Source organism: Taudactylus pleione, unplaced genomic scaffold (assembly GCF_031769625.1).
Source record: "Taudactylus pleione unplaced genomic scaffold, aTauple2 ptg001032l, whole genome shotgun sequence".
Taxonomy (NCBI): domain Eukaryota; kingdom Metazoa; phylum Chordata; class Amphibia; order Anura; family Myobatrachidae; genus Taudactylus; species Taudactylus pleione.
Window position 1 is genome coordinate 424,255 of NW_028285433.1, and position 13,177 is coordinate 437,431.

General features: G+C 43.5%; 1 protein-coding gene across 1 annotated transcript in view; it reads right to left on the reverse strand.

The window, feature by feature from the left end:
* The window catches only part of LOC148454030 (stimulated by retinoic acid gene 6 protein-like), a 114,234-nt gene that overhangs the window by 16,286 nt on the left and 84,771 nt on the right, over nt 1-13,177 (reverse strand). Inside the window, exon 16 of the mRNA XM_088461279.1 lies at nt 6,856-7,019. Coding sequence (XP_088317405.1) covers nt 6,856-7,019 — 164 coding nt within the window. The remainder of the gene's footprint in view (nt 1-6,855; nt 7,020-13,177) is intronic.

The window sequence follows — 13,177 nt, forward strand, 5'->3', positions numbered from 1 at the left end:
AACCAATTAGGACACTTAAGGAGGTTCTGTAAAGTAAAGAGGGGACAACTCCATAATTCAGGAAACTTCCAGCAATCACCTGCCCACATAGTGGCAGTAAATGCTCTGCTAGAGAATGATAGTCAGCGCTAGGGGTTAGGTCATACCTGTAGTCTACAGCCAGTCAGGTTAACTAAGAGTACTAAGGAAGAACCTACAATGACAGTAGATATAGCTGGTACTAAACACTCTTTTCTTGTAGACACGGGCGACCAGATCAGTGATAAATTCCCCATCAAATTTACAGGTGACCAACAAGACAGTACCAGCAATGGGAGTAAAGGGTAAAGTGCAGCATTAACCTTTAACCAAATCTGCAGACGTTACTATTGGGCCACTCCATACCAAGCATTCTTTTCTCCTGGCAGTGGCGGATCCTACTAACCTGCTGGGAAGGGATTTGTTATGTAAAATGGGATGTGTCAGTTACTGTACCCCTGATGGTATATTCCTAGATATCCCAGAGAGAGTTGAGCATGAAGTAAGGGATATATTGGACACTCCACAAAGGATTAATGCTTCACTGTACCATTTTAGAGCAAAGTCCATCTCAGGTAAAAGAGATGTTATCTCAAATACCGGGTTCCCTTTGGACTAAAGATGGACAGGACACTGGATTAGTGGCAAACATAGCTCCTGTAATGGTTAGCTTAAAAGGTGGAAGACAGGCTCCTAAAATCCCTCAGTACCCTTTAAAGCCAGAGGTGGAGTTAGGGGTGTATCCTATAATTGAGAGATTGCTTCAACAGGAGATTTTAGTCCGTACAGCAAGTGTAGCCAACAGTCCCATCTTTCCAGTGAAGAAGGCTGGGGGGAGGGGTTATAGGTTAGTACAGGACCTTAGGGGTGTAAATAAAGTAGTCAAGAACCAATTCCCTGTAGTACCCAATCCAGCTGTCATCCTCATGCAGATTCCACCATCTGCAACCCATTTTACTGTCATTGACCTATGTTCTGCTTTCTTCTCTGTCCCTCTTCACTCTGATTGTCAGTAATTCTTTGCATTCACCTATAGGGGGTTACAATATACATGGACACAATTTCCCCAGGATTTCATAGATAGCCCTAGTATTTTCTCTCAAGCCTTACACGACTGTTTGCAATCTTTTCAACCAGGCAATGGATCTGTTCTAATCCAATATGTAGACGATTTATTGTTGTGCTCTGATTCATTTATGTCATGTTTAAATGATACTAAACTACTGTTGCTTCATCTCTCACAGACAGGACACAAGGTTGCTAAGGACAAATTACAGCCATGCCAGACTGTTAAATACTTGGGACACTGTCTAACCCAGGGCCTATGACATTTGACAACTGACAGAATACAGGCCATACAGACCATGACACTGCCACAGAACCAACAGGAAATCTGTACCTTCTTGGGCATGTGTGGATACTGCATATCATGGATCCCAGGTTTTTCTATTTTGGCCTTACCTTTGCAGGAATTAGTGTCATACTCAAAACCCGACCGTGTCACACACACTGAGGAAACAGAGCAGGCTTTCCTTAACCTTAAGCACAGTCTGACAAGAGCACCTGTATTGGGCATACCTGATTACGAAAAACCCTTTGATTTATATTGTACGGAGGCTGATGGCTGCGCAGCAGGTGTCCTCACAAAAAAACATGGTGATGCTAGTAGACCTGTAGCATACTATAGTGCACAATTGGACACTGTGGCAAGATCACTCCCAACGTGTTTGAGAAGTGTAGCAGCAACTGCTCTTTTGGTCAGTAAGAGTGAGGATGTAGTATTAGGCCATGATATGATTGTTTATACACCCCATGCTGTATCTGCTTTGCTGAATTCTGCCCAAACTAGACATGTTTCCTCAGCTAGGTTCATGAAATGGGAACTAGCTCTAAAAGCACCTGCAAATATCACCATTAAACGGTGCAGTACGTTAAACCCAGCTACCTATTTACCATATGTGCAACGTGATGCACAAAGGGTGGAGAGAGGTGAGTCGCTGGTGGAAGGTGAGTTTTGCAAGTATACTGATGCACATGAGTGTATGGAATATATGAATCAGACCTTTACTGCAAGACCTGACCTGACGTGATACACCATTAGAAAATGTACATGTGACATTTTACACGTATGGGAGTTGTCATAGACAAACTGACACAGGAGAATTATGCACAGGTTATGCTGTTGTAGATGACAAGGATGTTGTAGAAGCTGAACCACTTGGTCCACCTCATTCAGCACAGGTGGCTGAACTGGTGGCATTAAGGAGAGCATGTGAACAGGCAGAAGGTAAGTCAGCCAATATCTACAATGACTCTAGGTATGCCTTCGGGATAGTCCATGATTTTGGTGCTCTTTGGCATCTCCGAAATTTTATGACAGCAGCAGGCACACCAGTTGCACACTCACACCACATAAAAGGACTCTTGACAGCAATCCAACTACCAAAAGCAGTAGCTGTCATCAAATGTAAAACTCATACATGTAAAGAAGACACTGGGCAATAACAGAGCAGACAAAGCTGCCAAATGGGCAGCGGGGTTAAGAGTTAACGTACCAGTTAATCAAATAATGGTTTTTCAGGCAATTGATACGTAAAAATTAATTGAGATGCAAAATTTGTGTTCCATTCAGGAAAAGGCAGTCTGGAGATCAAAGGGATGTGGGCAAGAGTCCTCTGGACTCTGGAGAGATAGACAAGGTAAGCCGGTGGCTCCCAAGCCTTACTACCCAAGCCTAGCTGAGGCAGCGCATGGTCTGACTCACCAAGGTAAACAAGGTACGTGTAAGTTGGTCAGAGCATATTGGTGTGCACCAGGCTTTTCTTCTCAAGCTGAGAAAAGGGCAATGTCCTGCCTGACGAAGAATGTTGGGAATACGATACCTACTGAGCCATCCCACATCCCTCCGACAAACTGACTTTTTCAGGTAATACAAATTGATTTCATCCAATTACCACCCTGCAGGAATCTCAAGTATGTATTAGTTTGTACAGATGTGTTTTCTAGTTGGGTTGAGGCATATCCAGCTGCCACTAACACTGCTGTGTTTACTGCTAAAAAGATTGTTCAGGAATTTGTATGCAGGTACGGTATCCCTAGAATCATAGAAAGTGATAGGGGTACTCATTCCACTGGCAATGTCTTCCAGAACATGTGTAAGTTGATGGGTATTAATAGTAGACTTCACACCCCCTATCGACCACAAACCAGTGCCAAGGTGGAGAGGGTAAACGGTACTATTAAGAATAAACTGTGTAAGATCATGGTGAAAACTGGACTAGGATGGCCAGAAGCCTTACCGCTAGTCCTTCATAGCATCAGGACAACTCCTAGTCCCCCTCTTAATTTGTCCCCCTTTCAGATACTGTTTGGGAGACAACCTCATCTGATTGTAAGTCCACAGGAATATTTGAAGAGTAACAACGAGGTTACTGTGAAATATCTTATAACAATGAGTAAACAGTTGAAACAGCAGCAGCAGAAATTTAAATTGTTGTCACCTGATATGCCAGAAACAAACTGTCATGATGTTGAACCTGGAGAATTTGTTATGATCAGAAATTTCTTACGTTCAGGTTGTCTGACAGATCAGTGGGAAGGTCCGTATCAAGTGTTGCTGACAAGTATGACATCCTTGAAAGTGGCAGAGAGAGATACCTGAATCCATTCCACTCACTGCAGAAAGGTCAACTATCCGGTGGAGATACAAGGTGGAGTCAAGGCAGATAACGCAGACCTGTCAATTGCGAGCTTGTTCCGGGAGAGTTAAAGACTGCAGTGACATACCTGAGCTAGGGAAATTTACAGCCCACTAGTCCAGCAATGGAGTGGCGGGCTGGGGTTGCATTCCTATTTTCTTCCAGAGTTCTCATCATCCTTGTTTGGTTTGGGATGTCTTGTTTCTGTAACGGTGGACAGATGATGGAGGGAGAGGTCGATGGTGATACCGATGGAGTGGAGTCGTGAGAAGGAGCAATACAGTCACAAGGGCGGTATCTGACCAAACTCAGTACAGTAATTAAGAGATCTGTTATCTCAGAAACTCGGAGTCAGTGTGAAAGTCTATTGTCTGAGGAATACTGTATGCGTGCAAACTGTGGATCCCTAATTGATGAGAAGTGCATGCAGCGATGCCAGTCCAAGAGTAACCTGTATTTGGGTGAGCATCCTTTAGAGGATTACCATTCCTTAGTGGGTAAGGTCTTAAACCAGACTGTGTTGGGTGTGCACTCATATGCCTCAGGCACAACATAATGTAGGTTTAGTACCACTCCCGTTAAATGTCTCTGAGGTTCTTGGATTACTTAAGGGGAAAACGTTGGATGGGAAATTCGTTAAGTCCAAGCCTCCAAATTTTAAGCTCCATCAGTACCAGGTGGATAGATCCCTGTTATGTTTAAACATCACCAATTCCAATAAACCAGGAAATTGGGAGGTGTCTGGGAACAATCAGACGATGACCTATACACTTAGGGCCTGATTCATAACCGGTCGCAAGCGCTGAGCGCTCACAACCGGGTAGATGTTTGCCCACTGGGCATGTGCACGACGCAGCAGCTATAGGGCAGCTTATTATAGCCCACCCCTGGTAGGACATGGGACTGCCAAATAGGCAGGGCCATGGAAAGTCCACTCTTGGCGGCACTCTGAGTATGAAAGGAAGTGGAGGGAAAAATAAGCAGGGGAAGAGAAGCTGAAGGACAGAAGGAGAAGAACCCAGATAAAAGAAAAGAAAGTGGAGAGAGAAAAACAGAGAAAAACAAAGAAGAAATAAAGGTAAGTATATGTTTAGTATGGATTTTATGAAAAAAAAATATGGTGGGAGGGAGTTCTTGTATGTAATATTTATCTACACTGACCTTTGGGGAATATGTACAAGGTGCTGCTAAGTGACAAATGCGCTTTAACCAGCGCTATTTTACACTTATACTTTTGTATGTTAGCAGCGCTGTTTAAAATAGCACTGCTAACATACATAATTGTACGTGTAAAATAGCGCTGCTAACATACATAAGTGTATATGTAAAATAGCGTTGGTAACATACATAAGTGTACGTGCAAGATAGCCTATTTTACACGTACACATATGTATGTTAGCAGTGCTATTGTACAAGTACACCTCCATTTGAGGATGCACCTTTACTTGCCTCCCAGGCTAAAAGTTGCCAGCCCCTGACCAAAGGTAACTCTGAAGGAGCTGCAGAGTTCCACAGCAGAGACTGGTGTATCTGTGCATGTGACCACAATAAGCCGTACACTCCATAGAACTGGGCTTTATGGAAGAGTGGCCAGAAAAAAAGCCATTACTTTGTGATAAAAGTAAGAAGACATGATTTCAGTTTGCCAAAAGTCATGTGGGTGACTCCCCAAATGTATGGAGGAAGGTGCTCTAGTCAGATGAGACTAAAATTTAACTTTTTGGCCACCAAGGAAAACGCTATGTCTGGCGCAAACCCAACACATCCCATCACCCCAAGAACAACATCCACACAGTGAAACATCGTGGTGACAGCATCATGCTGTGGGGATGTTTTTCAGCAGCAGGGACTGGGAAACTGATTCGGGTCGAGGGAAAGATGGATGGTGCTAAATACAGGGATATTCGTAAGCAAAACCTGTTTGTCTGCCCGTGATTTGAGATTGGGACGGATGTTCATCTTCCAGCAGGACAATGACCCAAAGCATACTGCTAAAGCAACACTCGAGTGGTTTAAGGGGAAACATTTAAATGTGTTGGATTGGCCTAGTCAAAGCCCAGATCTCATTCCAATTGAGAATCTGTGGTCAGACTTGAAGATTGCTGTTCACAAGTGGAAACCATCCAACATGAAGGAGCTGGAGCAGTTTTGCCTTGAGGAATGGACACAACTCCCAGGGGCAAGATGTGGCAAGCTCATAGAGACTTATCCAAAGCGACATGCAGCTGTAATTGCCGTAAAAGGTGGCTCGATTAAGTACTGACTTTAGGGGGATGAATAATTATGCATGCTGAAGTTTTCTGTTATGTTGTCCTAAATGTTGTTTGAGTCACAATATTAAAAAAAAACACAACTTCACAGTTGGTCAAAGGCACGTTCTCCCGTCTCCCTCTATACTCATTGGTGTTGCTGCTCCTCAGCAGCTTCTTTTGTGAGGCAACAAAACATGAAAAATGCAAAGGGGTTGAATACTTTTGCAAGGCACTGTATATGTAAAATTACAGTTAAGCAGAATACACCTAAATCTACGTAAATTCAACCTAATTCCATGGCAGGCAGAAAAATTCAGTATAAGACATACAAGACAGGCATGACAGACAAGAAGATTACACTTGACCAAATTGCATGGATAACAGAAGAATTCAACATAAGGGGATTTATATACGAAGTGGTGGCTTTTGTAAGCCGCTGCTTTCTGGCGGGTTCGAGGTGAAAATTTAAAGCGGCACGCATAGTCAGTATAAAACTCACTGGGCTTTACACTAACTGTGGGTGCCATTTTAAATCACCAACCCGCCAAGGAGCCCGCTGCCTCATAGAGTAAATAAAGCCCAAGATATGGTAGGACGAAGAGTGGACAGACAGAAAACAATAAGAAAATATAGCATTTACAATTTATAAGGAGGGGTAACAGACAGTAAGGTGAGGTTGTGGAATTAGCGGCTAATAAAAACTAAATTGTGGCAGTACATGTACCGCTATAATCCTTGTTAAATAGGTTTCCCTATGTATAGGAATAGGAAATAACATACTTAGCAAAAGCCAATCAATCATTATGATCAATACGGTCAGCTATACCACCTGCTTGCAAGTAATAGGGTTTTCTTCACTTTGATAAATATGTTCTCAAATGCCTTACCCATGTCAGCTGACTCATATCCTCGCTGTAATATCGTACGGTCAATCCTTGCAACTAACCAACTTCCCAATATCAGACTACACAGAAGCCGAAATAGGCAGGCACCCAAACCAAGGATCACATTGTAGAAGAAGAAGAAATAATTAAAATTATGGAATGCCTTTCTGAAAAAGTAAATAAAAATTTGTGTTTAGTACGAGGATATGAGTATAAGAATGATGTACAAGAATAAAATATTTAGATATTACTGCTCACTCAGGCTGCATAGCCGGTGGCTGCCATAGTCTGTGTTAAGATTCAAAGGGCTCTATTTATTAACATTATTTTTACTAAAATAAAGTGAAAAAGGGTGTTTTCACACTCTTTTCACATTATTTTAGTTTCACCTGTAGTTATTACAGGGCAATTGGAGTAGAATTAGTAAAATTCTACTCCAACCCCCAGTATCACTTATTTTTAGTAAATCAGATTGCATTTCCCATAATTGTAATGGGAAATGTGATCCGACCACAGTTACTAAAAATAAATTGTAAAAAAATACCGGGGGAAGCCCTGTGATAATAACGCCATCTGGAGGTGGCGTTATCCAGGGTCTCCCCCGGTTACCAGGCTCCCACTCTGCTCTAACGGGGAGAGCAGAGCCGGGAGCCGGTACCAGTAATCAGCTATGTGGTCTAAGCAGACCGCAAGCTGATTGCTGTTAAAAAAAGAAAAAAAAAATTTAACATTTTTTTTTTTACTTACCTGAATCCAGGGACCGGTGATCGGGCCTCCGGTGATGGCTCCTCTCCGGTCAGCTGGTCTCCCACAGTGCACTGGGGCCCGGTCATCAGGTGATCGGGCCCCAGTGCAGTATGGGAGATCACCTTATCGGGAAGCCCGGAGAAGATCACCGGAGGCCAGGAGGATGCAGGTGAGTGTAATGAAGGGAGGGGGGGGTTGTGGGGGGGAGGGGGGGTCGCGGGGGTCCGCAATTGTGGGGGAGGGGCTTAGCACCAGGGGGTGGGGCTTAGCATCGGTGGGGGGGTAGTAGCGGTGGTCGGTGTGCGGGCTCTTAGTCGCGGTATTTTCTCCAAAAAACCGCGACTAGAGTGCGGATGGGATCCGCAGGGACAGAGCTTTATCGCAAGCTCTGTCCCTGCAAGGGATTTGTAGTAAATCCCTGTGATATTGCCTGAATTCGCAATGCGAATTCACTCGGTAATATCACACTACAATCCGCATTCAATATGCGGATTGTAGTAAATAGAGCCCAAAGTGTTAGATTATAAGTGTAATTACAATTTGATAACTAAGTCGGAGTTATGCCGGAGTTAAACTGGAGGAAAACTGAGGGAAAAGAAACTCAAAACCAGACCACTTTCTGAACAACAACAAGCAACATACTTATGTGAATTAACAAAATCAACATCTTCTGCTGTATGCATATCCAGGCAACTACTTACTGCACTCACTGCTTGGACATTGCAAATACTCCCCTATCTGCATGCTGCTCTTGTTGATTGATCTTTGTTGATCAGAACACTTCGGACTGGATCAGCTCGGGTACATTGTAATTTTGTCCTCATTCAATTTGTATTGCCTTTTCCAATTGTGTCACATCTATCCACTTTAATCATTTGTTTATAAACTAATTCCTGCACCCACTACTCACACACCTCTCCTTTATATATCACTTTTGGAGCTGCGCTCATACATTAGCAGCACTGTTCTTTACATGTATTTTTGAACATTTAACAACTTTAATCCACACTGTCTCTATATCTCACAGCCTCCACTCCAGTTTACATCTCACTTATTACCTTGTCCATAGTATGAACACCCTTACTTCACACAACCCCCATATTCTATGTACACATAATCCTCTACTTTATCCATCCCTATCTTCCCCCTCTTGTCTCCTCCACTTGCTGTTCCCCCTTTTTTTCTCTCATCAGTCTGCTTCTTTCCCCCACTTTTCCTGTTCCTCCACTCTCAACCACCTCCCTCCATGGCCTTGCTACCCCACCACTAAGCCCCATTCCCTCCTCGTTCTGTCTGTCACCTCCAGGGCTGCCAAGAGAAATTCTGGGCCCGGGTACTGCAACATCCCGTGGGACCACATCATGTATGGCTGCACCCATTTGTGAGTGGGTCTAGCATGTGAGATGCACATACTCACAGGAGCATGGCATAGCACCCAGCATCTGGGACTAAAGTAGTCACTACTGTATTAGGATGGCGGGACAGTCCCATAATAGCTGCATTTTTTGTCAGGCTGTATATAGATGCTAAAATGTAACGCACAACAATTAAAGTGCTTCTACTTTACTTTGTACATCTCTCATGTAAATAACACAAACAGTCTATTTTCTGTCATAGAGATAGATGTATGAAAGACTTAATTTTTACATAACATCAGGTCATCTTATACACACACATTCCGCAGCACATATCCTAACCCACTGCTCCATGCTCCTTCCTCACTATCTACCCCTCTGTGTCGCCCCTGTCTGTCTGCCCTTCCCCTTTAGAATGTAAGCTCTCACGAGCAGGGCCCTCATCCCTCACGTGCTTCTCCTCCCCCATTTACTCCTAACTCCCCACAATGACGCCTAACACCTGGTTGCTCATGTCCTGCTGCTTGTGTTATGCAGCTATGTTTAAATTATAACCATGTCCTTGTCCTGCATTGTTTTGTATTACTATTAACTGTTTTTCTTGTGTGCTCATTTATGTACTGTGTAAGGCGCTGCAGAACCTTTGTGGCGCCATATAAATAAAGGATAATAATAATGGGTTTCCTATGTGTTTATGCATCATGTTCAGACACATAGCTTTTTAGGTATAAAGGATCCACTATTATAAATTCTGTTTCTTTGTGCCACTAGACAGCAATGAGATAGGTGGCTCTTAGGTGACGGATAAAAAAGGGTGATTGGGTCATTTCCTTGTACTTTGGCTATATATAGCATTGCTCTTGGTGTGAACATTAGTGGTGGCATTTCATGCAGTTTAATAGACCTCTGTGCTATCTCAACTGCAGTTTTCTCATGTTGTGTCCCAGTTACAATGCAACTTGAGAAAACTCTCATGTTAATGTTCCCTAATATGTTTTTTTTCTGCACACTATCGGGTATGTTTTGCAAGACAGATACTGTACCTTTCTGCCCCTACACAGTACCATTTTTACAGTAGATGTACTGGCCACAACCTCATGGAACATTTTGTATTGGTTTACAGGAGATGTACCTAAGGTACCCAGATCCTGTCAGTGTCAGCGGATTGTACAATTGGTGGGTTCTGTCCTCTTTTGTCTCAAGTAGGATGCTGGTCGCACATTCTGTTTGCAATGCTGGAGCTTTTTTGACTGCCTGCCAAGTGCAGGGGTCCCTGGCACAGAAGACAGAGAAGTATAGGGCAAATCATCGATGGAGGGTATATTGACCAAACAGTGCTGGGATCACTACATAAGTATGGAGATCAAGCGAAGAGAGGGAGGTAACGAATTAAGAGGTGGAGTGAAACAGTAAGTAAATCAATTGGGGAGTTATTGAGCAATCAGTGCTGGGATCACTGCATAATCAACAATTTGTTGCACACTTTGAGATGTCACATGTATAGCTGAGTATATTGTGAGAATATTGTGCTTGGAGAAATACTGTATCTACAATGCTGGAGTACTGGGAGATGTAGGGGAAGTCTATGGCCAGAATTGTACTGCAGGGGAATATAGCATGCCAAAAATATGTTTAGAGGGCTGGCAGATGCATTGTGCTGCTGGGAATGCACTTGCGTCATAGTGGGTGTGAAAATGCTACCAGTGGGCATGGACACACCACAAGTGGGTGTAATTAGCACTTCTGAAGTACTAAGCCGCCCTCCACTACTTCTGAAACACCATTTTATTGTCACACTGGAAAAACCTACCTCCAATTTGTGTGTCAGTGTATATTCATCCCAACCTACCACAAATGTGGACAAACTTGCCAATTATAGGACGGAGAGACAGTCCATCAAATTTGGACTGTTCTTGTAATATCAGGATGACTGGGAGGTATGTATATTTATGTAGTGTCAGATATCCTCCTTTTTCATGATTGATGATTTTTTAAAACTTTTTTTATATATATTTTCATTTGTCTCATTTATTGGCAGATCTGACATTATGATTGTGAAGTATCTTCGCGACATTGAAAAACTGTGTGTTTTTTTTTTTGGGAAGGGGGTGTGGCCATGCCTCCAGCGATTAGGCCACACCCGCCGTGGCTCTTGGCAGGCCTGACCAGGGGAGGGGGTCTTTCTGAGGGGCGTCATTCGGGAGGCTGCCTGTGACAGATGTCACCGGGCAAGGAGAGATTACAGCCTCCCCGTATGAAGCGGAGATGGGGTAAAAACCTGAACAGTCTGGACCATATGGGGAGGCTGTAATCTCTCCTTCCTCGGTGACAGCTGTCGCACAGACAGCCTCCCGAATGACAGCCAATCACCATGCGGGAAACGGGTCCCGGGTCGGAAGACTCGGGTAACCCGTTTCCACTGAGCCTGACCAGGGTTTTACCCATGTAAAACCCTGCTCAAGACCTGGGAAGAAATGGTGGGTCAATCAACCCGGGATTATTTCCTAGGACCCTTTTCCACTGAGCCACTACCCGGGTTGACACGGCAATAATCCGGGTATTATGCCTGCAACAAAACACATAACCTTGCAAATTAAGCTACAAATAAAAGCGAAAGCTCATTTTCAAAGTTTGTTTTGCGGCATAACTTGGCATTTGCAATTAATGATAACTTTAACAAAATGGTTTCCAAGATGTTCCTAGTCAATAAGATGGCAAAGATTTGTGCATGCAAAATCTACATAACTGCATTGGAAAATAAATAATTAATGAAGTAGAAAGTAGCTGATGCAGAATCCAGACAAGAAGTAAAATGGAAAACTTTTAGCCATACTTGCTAACTCTCCCTCATTGTCAGGGAGACTCCCTGAAATAGAAGCAATCTCCCTGACTCCCTGAAAAGTCTAGCAATCTCCTCCATTATGTAGCTGTTATATAAAAAAAATATATATATATATACATATGCATGGGATCTTTAGTATCATTTCCCTGCATTAGTTATAAGGCACAATGATCTCTATGACTACATGCATTTTCTGAAAAATTTTAGTGTGTTTTATTTAACTGCTTTGGGGCTAGTTTACATTTGGATGTAAATCAATGTTATGACACGCCTCTCAGATGTAGCTGTACACATCCACTTTACCACACGCTCATAGGTGTTGCTATCACAATATCCCTGAAATGCTTTTACAAAAGTAGGCAAGTTAGCTTTTAGCACTGATGAAAAGACTAATAACAATGATAAATACTCCCCATTCCTGATAACATTGAACATGCATGGGTTCTTTAGAACGCAGTTCCTTGACATGCTCACATCAATTTAGGAAGACACAAAAGCAACTGCAAATTGTGGAGCATGTCTTTCCACTGTAGGAATTATTCTAAGCAATTGTATATCAGACAATGCATTTAGCATGAGGGGAATGGGCCGAGGTGTTGTCCTACTCAGTGCCAGATTAATGTCCACATGGGCCTGGAGCTGAAATTCATGAAGGGCCTATTGCGTGCCGCTGCCACCCCGGGAGTTTTATGGTTAGGCACTCCTAAGGGAGGGTTAGGGGGTGGGGACAGGGGAGGATAATAGTACTTACCTGCCTTAGTTGGGAACTTCATCCTGTCTGGCATCCGCAGTCGGTATTTGAACTGGCTAAACAGCTGCCGGCATTTAAATACCATTCCGGGAACGAGATAGTGTGTGCAGAACACGCTATCTGACCATTGCAGGAGCATTTGAAGATGTTTATTGGCTAGCCCTCCTGCATATACACTAATTATTGGCCCGATCAATGTTTCAGTCCTCTGGAGTGTTCTTGGTAAAAGTCCACAGAGGACTGAAATGTTGATCATAGACCTTTGATGTCTCAATCATGGCGAAAGTGAGAGCCACCGTTTCTGACTGTATACAGTGCCAATCTAGAGGTGTGCGCTGTTTGCAGCAACGTCGCCCTTGACACTGGCAAACAGGTTGCTTGGAACAGCATCCTGCTGCCAGAATCGCTGATGCAGTGCTGCTCAGACAGACACCCTGCAGTCTGTGCAGCATCCTCAGGGCACTCTCGGCAGTGCTGCACTTTGCACTTCCAGGTGATGACACTACCGCCCCCCTGTGCGATGACATGACGTCATGAACTGAGGGGACAGGACCAGTAACCTGCCAGGCCGCTTACTGTGTGTGTGTGTATATATATATATATATATATATATATAATATAGCAGTCGAA